The following is a 17974-nucleotide window of genomic DNA, read 5'->3' on the forward strand; positions in this document are numbered from 1 at the left end:
GGCGGCAGCAGCGCCGGCCCCGCTCCGCGGCCGCTGCCCGCTCCCCGCCGCGCCCGGCCCCGTCCTCACCTGCGATCTCCTGGTAGGGCACGCTGGCCAGGCTGAAGCCCTTGGCGCTGTACGCCTGCCGCACCTCGCCGCAGCTCCGCGCCTTGCCCTCGGTCCCCGCGGCCGGCAGCACCGGCAGCACCAGCAGCAGCAGCAGCAGCAGGAGCGGCGGCGGCGGCGGCACCGGCAGCAGCGGCCTCCGCCGCGCCTCCGCCGCGCCCCCCGGCTGCGGGGGCGGCGGCCCGGGAGCCCCCCGGCCGCCCAGGCAAACTTTTGCGAGGCGGGGGGGAGATGGGCGCGCACACACACACATGCGCGCACGGCGGGGGCAGGAGAGCGGTAGCCTTGTCCCTCCGGCTCCTTCTCCAAGCGTAGAGCGCTCGCCCCACGCCAAAAGAAAAAAAAAAAAAAAAAAAAAAAAAGAAAAGAAAAAAGGCGGGGGGAAACCCCAAACCAAAACCACAAGCAGATACCCCACAACCAAAAGAAAAAAAGAAAAAAGGCAAAGGAAAAAAAGAAGGTAAAATCTCTCTGAAGCTTGTGAAGATTGAAACCGCGGGCGCGTTGCTGCGAGCGGAGTCCCGGGGCAGCGTCAGCGCGATCCGCCGCGGAGCTGTGCCTGCCGCCTCTGCCCGGCTGGATGGAGACGGTGGGAAAGCAGCCGGCGTGGGGATGGACTGGACAGCGGCTCGGAGCGTGCCTGTGTGCCTCTGTGTGTGTGTGGTGTGCGTGCGTGTGGTGCACTGGATGCGTGTGCCTGTATTTACGGGAGCCGGGGAAACCTCTGCTCCGCGCAGCGCTGGAGCAGCCTCCGGAGCCAGGCAGGGAGAAATCCTGGAGACAAGACACAGCGAGGGAGAGCGGCACATGCACACACACACACACACACACACACACACACACACACACACACACACACACACAGAAACGTGCTACACATTGCATCGCAGAAATCCTGAATATAGGAGCAGAAAGCAAATCCTGGCGTGGATCGCTGTTTGCTGGCAGAAGGAAGGAAAAGCACCCTCAGCCCTGAAAACTTCCTCCTCACCACAAATCCAGCTGCTCCTGGACCCAAAATTACAAATTGCCTGCTAGCAAGACGTCAAAAAGGTACTACTCCTCGGCAGTATTGCTCTCTGTAGTACCAGGGTTAGACTGGCCTCCTTAAATACTTTTTCCCCATTATTGTTTGTTGCACACATAAATAACTGAGCTGACAAGCTAGAATGAGGATTAGTCCATCGTCTAAAGGAAAGAGAAAAGGAAAGGTGTTTCTGTGCATCACACAAAGAATGAGAAAACAAGAAAGATAGTCCTTGACCTGAATAATTCCTGCCAACCTAGGAGAGGTGAGCAGGGGAACAAAACCATAAATTTCCTTTCCGCAAATGAGCATCTGCAAAAAAACTGAATGGGGGAAGTGAAGAAAATTCCTGCAAGGTTAATTTGTCTTGGGTTGGGAGACAGAAAAATAATCTGTAAAGTATTTGGTAGGAAATTCCAAACTTACAGTTTTAAAAGATATTGCAGTGCTTTTTATGAGTACTGTAGAGAAGTGTGATAGCTTGTCCAAAGTATAGAGGGAGATGTGTCAGATACAGGATGAAATGAAGAAGGCCCAACAGAAGAAATAAAAGACCATGATCTTGCAGACTGACTTATCAGTGAGAAGCCACAGAGCAGTACCATAACATATCATAATTCAAGATACTTTCACATTTAGATAGGAATTTTTGGGTGCCAGTGCTGCTGGGGTGTCACATTAGCTGCGGTGTAAGTTCTGGGTCACACCTGGAGTTCTGTGTTCCTCCAGCCTCCCTTCCTGGCTTTACTTCTCCCACACTGTCATTCCTTCTTCTTCCCTCTCCTTTTTCCTCCCATTCCCCAACAGAATGATGCTGCTGTGACACTGCTTGTGCACACAGTGGGTAAGCAGTATTTGTGTGTATTGCAACAGTGTCAAGTGCTATCACTTCCGCCAGAGCACTGGATGCAAGTGAACCCCTCTATAACAACCTACAAATGGAGAGCTCATTTTCTTAACCAGCCCACTACCAATAACAAGCTGTTAGTACATGTTAGTGCCCCGTATCAGTGAAAAGTTAGACATGGTTTGTGTATTTACTGTGAAGAAATATTTTGACAGATCTGTATATAAGATCTCAGGGTGTGCAAGATACATGGAAGATGCACTCAGTTCACCCCAGGACAGGATCAGAAGGGTGTTACAAATGTTAAATTTACCTCATTTCTTCTGGATCGCTCCAACTGTCTTCTATGCTGTGGTCAAAGCCAAGCATTAGTTTACCACATATTGAGCATGACACACTCCCCCACAATCCAATCTTCAGCATTTCTCCAACCCACAGGAAAGTCAGTTGACACAGATTCAAATATGCAAATAAAAAAATCAGCAAACTGTTTTGAAGTGCACAAATCATCATAAAAGAGCAAAAGAGATCCTGTGATTAATTTAGAGATGTCTCTAGGTAATTGTTTTGTAAGAAAAATGTAAATCTGCCAGAAAAAAAATGCAGCATGTTCACTCCTGCATTTTTTGCAAATACCGGTTTAATTCATGCCATTGTTAGTATAATTAGACTTTTACATAAGGCAATGACAGCATGATCTAACCTTTATATAACGTGGGAAACTTGCTATGGGAAGGTCAGGCTCAGTTCCACCTTTGAATCCTGCCTCAGATGCAAATGGCCTAGACAGCCAGTTGTGTTGTAGTCCTGAATGTGGAAGGAATGCCTGACTCTCCAGGAGCTCACATTTAAACACGGGTATTTTTTTGGCTTTAACAAATCTCCTACTCATCACATTGGAGAATCATTTTGTGTTCTCAATATGCTTGTAATTAATTTTCTACCAAGTGGAGGAGCTCCAAAGAAAGCCCAGGTTGGAGTGCACTCTAAGCCAGTGGCTTTAGCAATCACTTAGAAACATAACACCTTCTGCCAGGCAGATCATAGGCATGAGCTAAAAGCTCTCCTATTTCAGGACTCACAGGAGTCCTGAAAGGAGAGGACTGTTTGAGGTGGCCGCATCATATTCATCCTTTTCCAGCTGAACCACATAAATAAAACCATCAAACTAGTGTGTTTCACAACTCATGACAAGATCTCTAACTTTGTTTTAAAGCTTTCCTTCCTTCCTCTGGACATGGTGATTAGCGTCTTCCAACTTAAAGCATTCTCTGGCAGAGGTGGACTTGTTCTTGAGTTGCTGTGCATCAGTGATGGAGCTTAGACTGCTAAGTTGTTGGGTAAAATGTTGGCTTTTCCCACATTAATTTTGGGTAGGAACACTTTTCAACAACTCAATTCATTTGCATAAGCATGAAAATAAACCTTTTATTTTAGTCATATGGAATATTTTGATCACCGGGGAAAGTTTCTGCGTCTTTTGTATTTTTCTGGAAAGATATAATAGCACTTAAAAATAAATTTTTAATAGTTTTCATACTTGGCAGTCAGACTGAATTACTGTCTTGGAGAGCCCCCTTCATCAAACACATTCAATGTGGTAACATAGATGATTGCTTAGAATGAAGACTTTGCAATGTATCTGCTGGCCACGTTTACCACAAGTGGGCTTTTTTTTTCTCAAGTTATTCCAAATAGGTGTTCATTCATTTCAAGTTCTACCAATTGATTGTTTTGCAAAGTTTATCCTAAAGATCTGCAAAAAGTATAGAAGACATGATTTTTAACCTTTGTTTTCAAACACTTACATAAAAAATGAATTAAAACGAATCATTCACACCCAATCATAATAAAAACATCAACTGAAAGTGGAACAGCAGCCAACATTATTTCCTTCATCCACTGGAATACTACACATCATGTGGCTGAGACAGTTTCGTGGCATGCAGTAAAGGACTTACAGAACCTCTAAACAATAAGGAAAAAAATCTCATGTGGCTGAGACAGTTTTGTGGCATGCAGAAAAAGGACTTACAGAACCTCTAAACAATAAGGAAAAAAATAAGTATTGAATTGCTGCATCATTTGCAAAGCAGCATTCATCTTGAGCTCCAAACAATTCAAGGACATGGTGGAAAAACACGATTATAGATCTTAAATGTTTTAGTGTGTAGTACATAGGTATGAGATTGAGATTGTACAAGGAATTTTTGCTCCTTTTTTCATGTTTTTGAGTTATTTCCCTTTAGAAACAGGATAAATGATGTTACTTTGAAAGATACACTGATTTATTTTCAGGTGTTATCAAAAAACTCTCCTTGTTGTCATGGGTATTAAGGGGACTGCATAGACAAAAGCATCTTTCACCTGACTTGACAATAAAGCTTTGGCAAATGTCAAAACGCTCCATAACTCAGCTTCACAAAAAAGAGAAGCTGATTTCTCCATTCTCCATTAAACCTATGCACTCAGTAGATTTGCAGCTTTCACATAATGGATTTTTAGCATTAATGTTTCACTGGTTGAGGAAATAATCAGTAAGATTCTCAGATGTCTGACAGAATTCCTGTTGGGGAAATGGCTCTGACATTCCAGTTATTTCTGGGGCAAACGACGGCCTCTGTACACAGCACCAGCCCTGCACCATTGCAGCTGCTCTGGGGATGGGAGGGCTTTTAGGATCTTGCCTTAATTTTAGGTGAAGATCCATCCACACACAGGTTGCCAAAGTATTTAGAGAACAGAACACATCCTTGATATTGAGGACCAAGTCACTCACACTCTAGGCTTTGCACACCAAAAGGGAAATCCAAACATGCTCGTTTTACCATGAAGAGAGGTATGAAGGCACTTGGTTTTTTTAGGTCTACAATGTCTGCTCCAAGTGGATGTTGTTCTTTAAAAGTCCAGAAATGATTAGCTGCATAATAATGAGGTTGAAACTGAGCTATGAGTTTATCCCAGTAAAACTTACCAAAAAGAAGTTCAATGAAGGCATACATTGCAGCATCAAAAGGTGCCTCTTAACTGTTCATGTTCTGTCCAGAGCCTTCATTGAAAAACTTTCTCCATATAGCAGTCTGTGCTAGAAGGTGAAACTTTAGGTTTTTTCTTTGTACTGATTGGTGTTTGCTGCAAAATTAATGCAAAGCCCAGTTGTTTCCAAGAAGTGAGCTCCAGAGGCACAGGTGTGAAAAACTCATCTTTCTCTAGAAGTTGCACTGAAAAAATAGAATTGTCAACACAGCTGCTAGGTAAGTCCTCTTAGAAAACATTTTCAGATTCCTGGCCCAGAAAACAGACCTGCTACATACACAGAATAATGAAATATGATTAGCTTTCTTTCTTCTGAAAATTTTCAGAGACAGAAGGCAAAAAATGATCTAAGATTCCATATGCTCAGTTATGCATAATATAGGAGGCTTAGGCTCCCATAAAAAAGGTTTATAAGTGGTAATCAGTGATGTCATATTAATTACAGGCAATAAGCAGTAGTGGTTGCTCTTGAAATCTGCAGGCTATGCTATTTTGGGAAAATAGCCGCTTTTTATATTAGCTGTTCATTTTATGAAACCTTTTGTGAACAAATAGTTGAAGTTCATGCACAGAAACTGAATGGGTAAATCAAAATACCTGGACAGAACCGTCACTCCTTTCAGGTGAGGATTACTGCAAACAATCCGGGGCTGTTCATAGCAAAAATTTTCTTAATTTTTTTTTTTTTTCCTATCTACTTAAGGTAGTGTCATTTAATCTGCCTAAACCTCGATGTATAAAATACTGAACTACAGAGTGCACTGAAGCAAAATCAGAGTCAAAACATTCAATTTGCAATATCTGATCACTAGAAAAAAAAATTAGCTTTATTTAATTTACAATACCTTATCACTAGAAAAAAAGGTAGCTTTGTTTAGATCATAGTCTTGAGTAATGCAAAAACCCATAGGTATTCATTGGGGACAATTTTCATTCATATTTTATCAATTTGCAATATAATTTTTTTTTCTGTTCAGCTGAAATTTAAGGTGATAATTTTCAATAGGCAGAATATGGGCATTATTTCTGATATAGATGTACAGCATAATATATGCATTAAAGCTGTGAATGTAAGGTTTATAGTTTCTGAATTACCGTTTCCGAGCAATGTGTTTAAAAGTATATGATATGTTCTCTGACAAAGATCAAAGGGCTTAATATATTTTGTAAGTTACAGCTATAATGATTGCATTTGCAAAAGCTGTAATTTACTGGTCTATTTCCATAATGAATGGGAGCCTAACGAGTCACACAAGCTGATACATTCAGCAAAAATACGGGACATCTTAGACTTGACTTGGAATGTGCATTATGATAATAGCTGCAGTTTTGCTGGAGAGTAAATTTTCTTTTATTTCTTGGCATGCTTACCTTGTCAGTCTTCTTGGGTTTTTCAGTTTTCTAAACCAAAATATATTTTAGGAATATCAGCAAATGAAGGGTGGGAGGAGGTTGCAATGGTGCATTCATTCCTGTACACACACGTGTTCTGAAAGGCTGTGAAAGAAGAAAAGCCACATTCTTAGTTAAAGACAGGCAAGAAACCTGAGGAGTAAAGGAAGATACACCTCAGGCACAGTAATGTAATTTCATTTTCCTTGGTACTCTAAATGGAATGATGTCATCACCTTGTTGTCATGCAGTGGGCATGACATGCCATAATCAAAATATCGTATAGCATGTAAAAGAATTGCTACCTGTGGATGTTTAATACAGATTTACCTGGGTCCATGGGAGATTAGACAATGGAAAAGAAATTATCTAAGAATTGCTAAATACACAGCTGACTTCTGGCTCAGGAATAAGTTCAGCAACTAAATGGCCAAGATGAAACATTATCTGTAGAAATTTGCCCTTTCCATTGGCATGTGCTTTGGGACACTGTTGGAAAATAAACAGCCTTTTAGGCCTACCCTCTGGTTACAGACAATACAACCATCCAAACATTACGTTCTTAATTTGGTTTTGATCTTAGGTACCTAAAACAGAAGATAACCTAAAAATAAAGTAAATGTTTATATCTTTGGATCTGGAAAAATTACCAGTTTATAAGGTGCCTTCAATGAACGCAGCCTCCAGCAGGAAGCAGTGCAGAGCTCCACTGGATATTCATGCCTTGTAAATCCCTCATAAACCTCCAGTTTTACCAACTACACCCTGTGAGTGTTACAGAGGTTGTCAAAACCTATCCTTTTTTCCACTTCCCACAGTCAGGGCAGTTCACAGGAATTACCGTATTCTACAAGATCCCTGGTTCAACAGTCACTTCCTTCTAAAAGTATGTTTTGCTTCATGGGAAAGCACAGTTCCTCCATATCAACTCCTTTTCAACTGCCTGTGACTTGTTACTGAGTAGTATTCCATGGAAGGGAAACTTTCCTAAGTCCCAGAAGTACTTTGTAGCTTGATTCAACACAGCTCATGTCTGTTTGACCTTTAAATGGCAAAACTCAGAAGGTTTTATATAATACGAGTGTATAAGTCTTAGATTTTTGGGGTTTTTTTCTGTCCTCAGGACACTAAATCCCACATATGTAGTTAAATAGAAGAATCGCTTCTCCTAAGGCTCACAGAAACTCTCTTTTATATTTACCTGCACACTTTTCAGATAAATAACCTTATGTTGCTGTTCAGCAAACTACAAATCCAATCTTAGAGAGGGAAAAAAAAATTAATGCAAAGTTTACCCCACTTTCTTCAAAAAACTTTTTGCAGATATTACAAAGAAAAGGTCTGTGTTCTCTTAACAATGCTCATGTTCAGGGAGTTCTGTTGATTTACAGTTCTGATACAGAAAAATCAGTTATGGGTATTGATCTGTCCTTATTCAATTCTTTGTTGGTTAATTTAGTGGCAGCTAGCTTTTCCTGTACTGCTTCAACATTGCTTTGTAGTTCCCAGCATTACCTTTAACTCTTCTGTTAAACTTAGACATTGTATTCAGCCTCCCTCCAATCTTCAGACAGTAGCTGGCTTTAATTATAAAATGTGCATTTGTTAAACAACTCAGATGCTTTATTTTTATTTCCAGGCTCACAGGTTTTAGGAGAATGCCTTTTTCTCTGGAGATTATTTTTATTGTCCTCACATGAACCCTTCATCAAAATGCTACGGCTTATCTTCATTTGATAATTTTCACCTCTGTCAGCAAAATTATCATTAGTATAACCATAGCATCACCTTTTTTTTTCTTCTTAGAGCTCAGCGTCTTAATGTTAAGATTTCAAAAGAGTGCTAAGAGAGGGAAGGGCGGGAGTTTATTTGCAGAAAGCAAGAAGGAAAAAAAAGAAAAAAAAAAAGGAAAAATAAAAAGGGGACACTTTGATTTCCCACTGCAGTTTCCTCTGCAGCAAGTACAAAATTGCGACACTTAAAAATACATCCGTTCCAAAGCAGATAAAACACAGTAGAGAGATTGTGGGAACGCAGCAGATAAAGGGAAGAATATTAGTATAGGAACCATCAATCTACCTACTTCTTATGAATGGTTTGATCCCCAGTGACACCTAAGGAGCATAAGACCCTGTGGGCACGTAAGGCAGCATGACAGGTGGCCAGTTGCCTCCAGGCAACCTTTGAAAGACCATTTGCCTAACCTGACAAGGCACAGATAATTGACTAACACACTTGAGTTGTCTGGCAAAGTCTTAGAGTTGTGTATTTGTGAAGACAGCAGGGTTGCACCCTTTGCTCGCTAGTAAAGAGAAGGTGCTGAAGAGAGAGCCTGGAAATTTGTGGCTCTGGAGTTGCTTTCAGCCTCAAATCTCTGAAGAGAAACTTCTCTGCAGTCAGAAAATCTCAGGTATCAATTCCTTAAGTATAAACCGAAAAAAAAAAGTAAAAGAAATTTCTCTGTGTTATCTGTAATTCCAGTGGGAGTTTTGTGTATGAAGATTGATGAATATGCAGAAAGTCATTAAGCCTGTTTGTATTGTTTTCCATTATTGTTAGAAAAAAAATTGTGATTCTTACACTTCAGTATTGCTATTTTCAGTAGAGAAGGGGGGGCAGATGACTTTCTGAACTCCCTTGTAACATATATTATTCTATAATTCCAAGTCCTCAATGTGATATTCTAATTCCTGGGTGAGAAATAAAGTTGTACAAAGAAAAAAAAAAATCCTGAAAATTTCTGAAAAGATCTTGGCACTCAGCTCCATATTTATTTGTTCTTCCATAGGATAGATGTCACCTATAGGAGTCACAAGCATGACAGTGATGGCTTCTTTCTTGTGGCTTGTGGAACTGGAACAATGAAACTGGCTTGGGAAGACTGAAACTGGTGCATACTTTTTTGAGGTTAAGCACAAGAGCAGTGCTGTGATGTCTACACCTAGAATCCAGCCTTCTGTATTTATTTTTTTTTCTTTCTGGACTTTTTAATTGGATCTTATTTTCTTTCAGTGCACATGTGGTGACTGGACTCTTCTCAATTCAAGAAAAAAGCTTTACCTCATACCTTTCTTATGCTTCCTTAATAAGTGTGCTCTTCTGTCTACCTAGAAAGGCCTCCTGCTGCTTGCTTTCAAGTTAAAATGAGTATAAATACTACCACAATAAATATTTGCAAAATTCACAACTGATAAAGCTCACAGTTCTTAAGAGTGGCTTTGGAGACCTCCTTAGAAAGCACACGTATCTCAATGTCAGTTTAAGTGAGCCTTGGTATCTTGGCACATACACTGTGCAGATCCTTTTGTAAATTTGTTATTTCCAGAGAAGTGTTACAGAATCATCTTATGATGCTTTTCCTACATCATGTATCTTTTCTTTTTTTAAATGCAAAGTTAAAAAAAAAGCAAAGCTTGAAAAATCAAGCAAAACTCTTCCAGAAATCATGAGTTTAAAAAAAAATCAAAATACTCTAATCTCAGTAGAACTATGGCAATTTATTTCCTCACAGATACTGTCCCTGCTTGTAATTTACTAGATGTATGCAAATTGCATATGTTTAAATGAATATGCTAAATGTTGTATAGTTAGCCTGGCCACGTGCGATAGATCGCATTTGGGTGTACATAAACCATCCACGTGCAGAGTCCTTTTGTCTGGATTTCAGTTTAGATTTACTGAGGTCTTATGACTCCAGCTGCTGAAAAATTGCAGATCAATAGCCAGAGAAAACTCAGATAAATAACAACAGGCAAAAACATATTACCAAACAATGGATAGTAACAACTAGAAAAATTGACATGTATAGAATGGGCTAATGCACCTTCCATATCTAACCAGACAATAGAACAAAATATCTGAAGAATGAAAATTCTTGTTATTGCTAGAATTTGCCTTGTTATTGCTAGAATTTGCCCATTCCTCTTCCTAATGAGTCTGTGCGTTCTTTCAGTGAAGAAACCAGTGTTCCAAACAAGTGTTAATTGAAACCAGTGTTCCAAACCCATCCAGCCCTTGTTTCTGGTAAGGAAGAAGTGTCATGCCCCTAATCCCCAGGGCTACACCCAAGAGCTTTGAGGAGCCCCTGAGGTTGTGTTTGTCTATGTCCTGAGTCCTAGAAATTCCCCTCTGCGCATCAACTCAAGGACTACATCTGCATGCAACCTAAAAGCTTTATACCATCTTGTCAGAGAAGCTTAGGGCAGAGCTTCGCTGTATTATATCTCTAATCTACAAGTCTGAACATCACTTGAATACCAAACCATGCACATCTTGCAAAAATGCAGGGATTAAGCAAAGGAGTTAATAACATAAGTCAAAACACCAGGGACGTGTAAGGCACATGCAAGTATTTAGCTGAAGAGCACATTTCCATACCCCTTATGCTACCTGTCCACCACATGATCTTATCTTTTTTTTTTTTTTTTTTTTTTTTTTTTTTTTTTTTTGGATGTTTTTTTTGTTTTTTTGTTTTCTTTTTTTTTTTTTGTTAGTTGCTAATAAAGTTACACTGGCACTTTGAAATACAGGGTGATTACTGGAGTGAAAATGAGCATGATGAATCCCACGCAGTGTACATTTTCTGCTGTGGTGGGTAAGAAAGATTTCACTCACTAACTCCATTGTTATCCTGAATTCATCCCTGAAATACATTTGCAGAGCTTCTAGAAATATGTTTATGTGCTCTCATAAAAGTGGCAGATCATCTGAATTTGAAAACCACAACTGCATATTTTTTAAAATAAATGTGGAAGCAAGCACAGATAACACAAGAAAGAATTCTGCTTTGCACCTGCAGAGATAGTGTCAGGTTTCTGAACATTCAAATATATAGGATATTGGTTTAAAGATAATTAATGACAAATTATTGAATACTGCCTTGAATATTGCAAATATGCCTGTAATTGTCCTTACAGAAACCATGCTGAAGCCTAAGAAGTTTATGCTCAAATTGCTGGCTTAGATTATTAATGGTAAATTGTTCTCAGAAAAGAATGACAGTTTACCATGAATTTATGAAGCTATAGACATAATTATCATATTTTTGTTTTATTTGATAAAAAAAATCAAGAAAATATGTTCCAAATCATCAAGAGAAATGGTGCCATTCCTTCATTTCAAAGGTGATTTGAATGACAAAATTACTTCTTTAAAATTATGCTTTAGGTTTAGAGTTTTCAAACATGTATTCTATACATGATGCATTAAATTAAATTTGTATATTAACTTTGTATTCTTATCTGAGTTTGGGCATTTTTTACATAGAGATTTATTACTAAATTTTTGGCTAATAAAGGAGTCAAACTTAACATGTATCCATTTTTCTTTCCCTGAAAATCCCTGACAGTTGCATGCAACTTCTATGAAAAGAAACAAAAGAGTTGTAAGTCAAAATCTCATTTACCACATTTAGTACATGGGAGTTTTATTTGATTTTGTTGTTGTTCTTGTTTGGGATTGGGGTTTCTTTTCTCCAAGACTTAAAAAAATGAGGGAGGAAAAAGAAATTTTAGACTTAAGAAAACATAGGGAAGTTAGATTATTTTATAAATTGTGGGAAAATGGGGTTTTATATAAGATTTATGTATAATAATAGGAAAAAAATAGTTATCAGTTGAAAAGCAAAACATATATATAATATGTTTGTTAAATGAAAGTAATTGATCTCTTTCTAGAAAGGCTTTAAGTTATGTGGTTACCTGAAATGTTAAGTTAGAATAAAGTTATAGTGAGGAATGGTGCAAATTTCTAATTAGTGTGCATAACTCATTTGTCTACCAAATGAACCCATGGTAAGAAGCAGAAGAAATACATACAGAAAAAAAGATACTTCAAGAAAATAAAAGTAATTTTTAAAAAACATAGCTTAGAGAATCTATTAGGTTTTTTCCTTTGCAATGTTTATTAATAATTGGCCACTCATTTCTGCTAGGTAGTGCTACAGGTAAAGAAGGTAACAACTTAAAATCTTGATGAGAAATAATCACCAGATTTTATCAACAGACTTTTAGTCCCCAACTATATTTCTTCATAGTATCTGCGATTTTATTGATTACATTTCTCTGTTTATTGCAGAGTCTGTGATTAAAGATCCAGCTGGCAAAGGTGACCAGTGTTAATCAGACCCTATCTCTCCTGACAGTGATCACTGCAAAAATATTCTCTGTGTAAAATAACCATCAGCCCTGTACCTGGAAATATTTATGAAGGTATTAGTTTAGCAGTAGGTGAGGTGTTCTGCAGCTAGCAAATCTTGGCTAAAGAATTAGCACTTGGGAATTTTACAGAAAAGTTATTTTCCAAAGGAATCAGGATGTTTAGGCTCAATAGGAGATGATGTTGCTTACATAAAGTATCTGAATAGGAAGACAGTGACCTCAGTTTAAATCACTGTTTACAAAACTTTAGTGACATATTCTACAACCCCACACTGTGACCCCATATATTTCCACTTCACTTTATCTATTAAATCACAAAATACATTTGAATCTCCAAATGGTCAAATCTAGAATGTTAGTGACTTTAGCTGATGAGTGAATCCAGACATTTTCACTTAAATCATCCCACAAAACATAAATGGATAAGTCATTCATTGTATAAAGCTCCCAGTATCTGTTTTCTCATCTTGTACTTTTGAAGGAAAAGACTGCATGTAATATATGTGGAACCAATATTCTTTCTGGGGGGCCACCCTTCATCAGATCAGAGCTATCACCTTTTCTGGTTTTCTTATAGATGGTGTTCTGTGAATGCCACAAAACATAAGGTACAGAGTTTAATCAGCTTAAAAAATAACTTTTCTTTTTAGGAAAAAAAATCCTTTTAAAACTAACAGTCTTAAATTCATTCAAGATGCTACTTCTCACTAAGGAGTATGCTGATGAAATGAAATGTTGACAGACTAATAACAATATTCATTTTACTATTACAATTGAAAATATATAAAATGAATATTCACAGCAAGAGATCAAAACCTTGGATTACAGGAAGAAAATGGAGAAAAAATATTTATTCCTCAGAAGTCATACTATAAAGGATGAACCAATCCTTTTCTTTACTAGACCTTCATTAAAAAAACAAAGCAGGAGATAATCTTCTTTGGGGGGTGGAAAAAAAAGTGCTTAAGGTAGGTGTTCTTTTCATTCAAGTTTTAGCATCCATGCAACAGAAATGTTCCTGTAACATATTTATTACTAGAATATGTTTTTATCATCTTAATCTCTGTGATCTCTGAGAAAAAACATTCTGTGGGTGGTAGACTAATGCCATTTGAGTCACAGCATATTTCTGCAGATGCTGGAAAAGGACAGTTTTACTGACAAATATTTACCTATTTAAAGCAGCCAACAAAAGTACATAGTGTTAAATCATCTCAATTTTATTACTCATCTGAGGTGGTTTAGTACACCAAATCCCAACTTAAAAATCATTCAGAGTTCCAACACAGGCACAAGTGTCAATGATTACATCCCATCTCTGTGATACAGGAGACACAGAAAGCAAATTTTACATTGGCAGCACTCTTCCTCCTTTCACTTTTTTTTAAGACTTCATTTGCCTATAACTGAGCTGTGGCAGAAACTACCAGTGGTAGTAGTCCTCTTCACAGATAGAAAACAGAATTTATCATATTCATGTGCTCTGCCAGGGTGGTTGTAAGCCCGTTCTCTCTCCCTGATGCAGTGAAGCCTTCTGACATGCTCACAGCGAGCAGGTGAGAGCATCAGTGACTGAAAACATTACCCCAGCAGCAGAGCACACTTTACATTGTTTTTTGTGCCTGATCAATCCAGCATGATTGTCATGCAAAACAAGGGTTCATTGTCCTTTCTCATACTTTTGCCTAGCAGACATAGTATGGTTTGTTCTGGGAGATGTCCCACTTTTTAAAGTCTTTTACAAGAGGTGGCTTTTGTTTTCTTCATACTGTGTACATCTTAGAGAATTCGGACAAATTCTGCTAGGTATGTTTTTTTAGATATTTAAGTCTTTCTTAAATGTCTCTTTTTCATCCTTCCTGAGGATGTAATCATATATATCACTCTGCCTCAAGATGAGGATTAATCAAAGGTGTTTTCATTACTCCCACCTCATTCTCTCTCATGCTCTTTCCACTCTGTGGATCACCAGCATAGGTCACTCTCCCAGCTGATGTCCTTCTGCAGTTTCATAATGTCACAAAATAAACTTTGATCATACTTTGGAAAAAAAGAAGTATGGAGACCCAAAAATGTAAAAACAAGGAAAAGGGCTGCTAAGATAGAAGGTGGGCCTGCATCCTGTATTTCCACCCAGAAAAACTTGAATGAAAATACAGATTCATGCATATGCCCTACTGAAGGGAATGCATCCTAATTAAAGAAAGCTGGATTTCCATGCACAGCCAGCAAGTCTGAGCTCCTCTTTTGTCAACAAATGCAAAGCAGCAGCAAAATATGATAGTCAGAAGCCACTATAGTGGGAGAGGGAACAATTCCTCTTCCCACCCAGCTCTGTATCACGTTTTCTTCTCCTCCCCTCCGTGGTGGCAAAGGGAACATCCTCTTGACACAGATCCACTCCCTCCCTAAACTTTTCCCCACAAGCTGATTCAGATAATTTACCATCTGTCCCTGCTATAACCTCAGTGGCTGCTGCTTGCAGTACCAGGTTGTTATAATGTGTCACATATTAACACACTAACCTTTTCAGAGTTAAAGGTAATAGTTAAAATAGGTCAAAAGATAGAGTACTTATGCTTTAAGAAACAGATTTTATCAGATTAATCAGTTTATGAAATATGATTTTGCAAAGCAATCCAGTAGCTGAAGTGTGATAATCAGTGCATTAAAAATGTACAGGAAAGATTTTTTAGAGACATCAGCAGTCCCAAATCAGAAAACTTGTTATACATCTTTCCACACCTACTCCTTATTATCCTAAATAGCAACACTTCCCTTTTGTCTGCTGAAAAGAGACAGACTTGAACCACCTGGTCAGTCTCGGGTTCTCTGATTTTTGAGACAACAATTTTTCCAGGCAATATTGAATACTTTTTGAGGCTGGGATTTCTTTATCCTGTTCTTACAATTTGGGGCTCAAATATGTGGTCAGTACATCAAAACCAACAGAGAGACTATTCATTTACCTGACACAGTCTGACATAATGAAATTTTAACTCAGCACTTGCTATGTTTCAGTCAGCAATAAGAAGATAACACAAAACAACTCACTGGGCAGTACATAATGTAAAAATACATTGGCAGCATAAGACAACACACAAAAGCAAACCCTTGAGAGAAACACCAGTAACTCATTCCTGCCATAACAGAACAATATTTCAAATCAATTTACTTCATATCCATGTAACATTTTATCCTTGGCTGTACTGTGAGGTTGTAAAGACTATCACTTATTGACATAAAATACGTTGTGGATTCAGTTAAATAGACTGGGGGGATTTAAAAGACATAACCGGGATACTTTGAAATACTTCCTTCTACTGAACATTCAGAGTTCATCTAGTAAATGGGGAGATAGAATTGTTAATCAAGCAACAATGAAAAATATGAGCTGACTTTAATAAAAATCATTAGGTAAAGTTGTAAAGCAGTTTAATTAACAGAAATTTAATATTAGCTGATTCAGATAATTTACCATGTTGACCATTCAATCTTATTTCAGTAAGGGAGAGAAAGAATAAAAAAAGGATGCAGTACAGGACAAAACATTTGCATAATTTCATGATTTTCCCAAACCCCTTTAGCAAATCACATATCTTCAAATGAATTTCCATTTTTTGTTCACACAACAGGATTCAAACAGCACAGAAACTTTGAGGTTGTTGGTGACCTACTTGCATAATGCAAATTCTGTAAAAATACACAGGATCTGTAATGAGTAAAACCAAGGACTTGATTTGTCATTGGGACAGATAGGAAACCTGGAAACACCGAGCTATGTTTTTCATGTTTATAATTGCAAACATACATTATTAAATAATCTCTTTACACCAAGTAAAGCCTCTCAAACTTTGCAAATCAAACATACCAATGATTTTTCTAAAGCTCAAGGCTCACTCTGGCTGCCACACTTGCAGCCTCCCCAACACATACCAAGTCGTAGGAAATAACTTGTCAACAAGTTGACAACACAATTTCTGCATAAATTCCAAGTAAATGCATGTGTACAAGCCACACAGTGCATGCATGAAATTATCTCACTGAAATAAGGAAATAAGGTACTAATGGGTGCCTCATGTTTTTAAGACTAGAAGACTACTCAAATATATTTTTGGATTTCTTTTGTCTTTTTGTCTTGAAAAAATACTTAATAGATGTATTTGAAAAGCTTACATGTACATTATTTCTCATGATCTAAGCAGCCTTCAAGTTTTATATAATTCATTTGAATTTTCTCACTTGTTCTTTTATTCTTCTTTTGAGCAAATGAAATTAAAATTAAGGCAGTATAAAACAGGAAATTAACCCTGTTGTTCTTGCTTTATTAGTTCTGACAATGCTTCTCATTCAAAGAACTTTTTCTGGCTTTCAGACATATAGTTCCTGCTTCATCCCTAGGAGTTTCAGTATCTCAAAGCCTTCTAGAAATTCTCCTTGCAACTGCTGCTCAGGGATGCTTGTGACTCTACTGTCCACACTCAAAAGCAGAGCATTATTTGTTGGCATGCTGGATTTGTTCTCTTGAGAGCATTTGCAGCTTAACCAACATATGACAAATTACAAATTCCCAGGAATGTCTGGCAACGTCAGCATTGTCAGGGAGAGTTTTGGAGAACAGACTGAAGTACTAACCTGCCTTGGTTACTGTGCTGCTATGTATCCTGCAGCAACTTAAGGCTCAAAACAGGACAAAACTCAGAAAGCATTATAATTTAACATTTAAAAAACCCCACCTAAAATGACACAACTAAGACATTCGTAGGCCCTCCAAGGAGTCATGGATCTGTGATTTGGTTGGATATTTTCATTGTTTTGGGTTTTTTTCTTGGTTGGTTTGTTGGGTTTTTTTTCAAATAATATTATTTAAAAATCATGACAAATATAGGGTTCTTCCTTTTGGTGCTTTATTTTAGCATATAATGCAGAAAAGGATCAAAAATTTAGATTTCTAATAAACTAAGCTATGACTAAAACCACAGTTAAAAATAACAAGTAAAGATTCATCTTACTGAAGATGAATCTTATTCTGCCCTGTTACCTTTATTCTGTCCTGCCCTGTTGTCAAATAGTATATTTGACAATATACTATTCATCTTCTTATTCTAGCTTCAAATGCTTTGGTTTTTTGTCCTTGTAGTCCAGGCTGAAGCTTCACAGAGGTACTTGTGGGTTAGGAATGGCATTCTCCAATTTAGTAGTCCTGCTAAAAAAAAAACCCACGCCACCACTCGCTTCCTCTCCTGCTGGAAACACAAAATGCAAAGATGACAGGGTGAAATTAGAAGAGTTTACTGGAAACAGCAGTAAGATAGGAAAAAAAAACAGTAATAGCAACAATATTGGCAACAAAAGTGTGCAAATGAAAGAGTGTGGAACTCAACCCCACCACAGCCACAGTACCCA

The 17974-nt window shown here is 38.1% G+C and overlaps 1 protein-coding gene across 1 annotated transcript in view; it reads right to left on the reverse strand.

The window, feature by feature from the left end:
- LOC120495824 (glypican-6) overlaps window positions 1–205 on the reverse strand; it is a gene marked incomplete at both ends in the record, with an annotated part of 659110 nt that extends 658905 nt beyond the window's left edge. The window contains one exon of the mRNA XM_039695705.1: window positions 70–205. Within this exon, the coding sequence (XP_039551639.1) occupies window positions 70–205 (136 nt within the window). The remainder of the gene's footprint in view (window positions 1–69) is intronic.
- Window positions 206–17974: the final 17769 nt, after the last annotated feature.

Source organism: Passer montanus, unplaced genomic scaffold (genome assembly GCF_014805655.1).
Source record: "Passer montanus isolate IOZ18808 unplaced genomic scaffold, ASM1480565v1 scaffold92, whole genome shotgun sequence".
Classification (NCBI taxonomy): domain Eukaryota; kingdom Metazoa; phylum Chordata; class Aves; order Passeriformes; family Passeridae; genus Passer; species Passer montanus.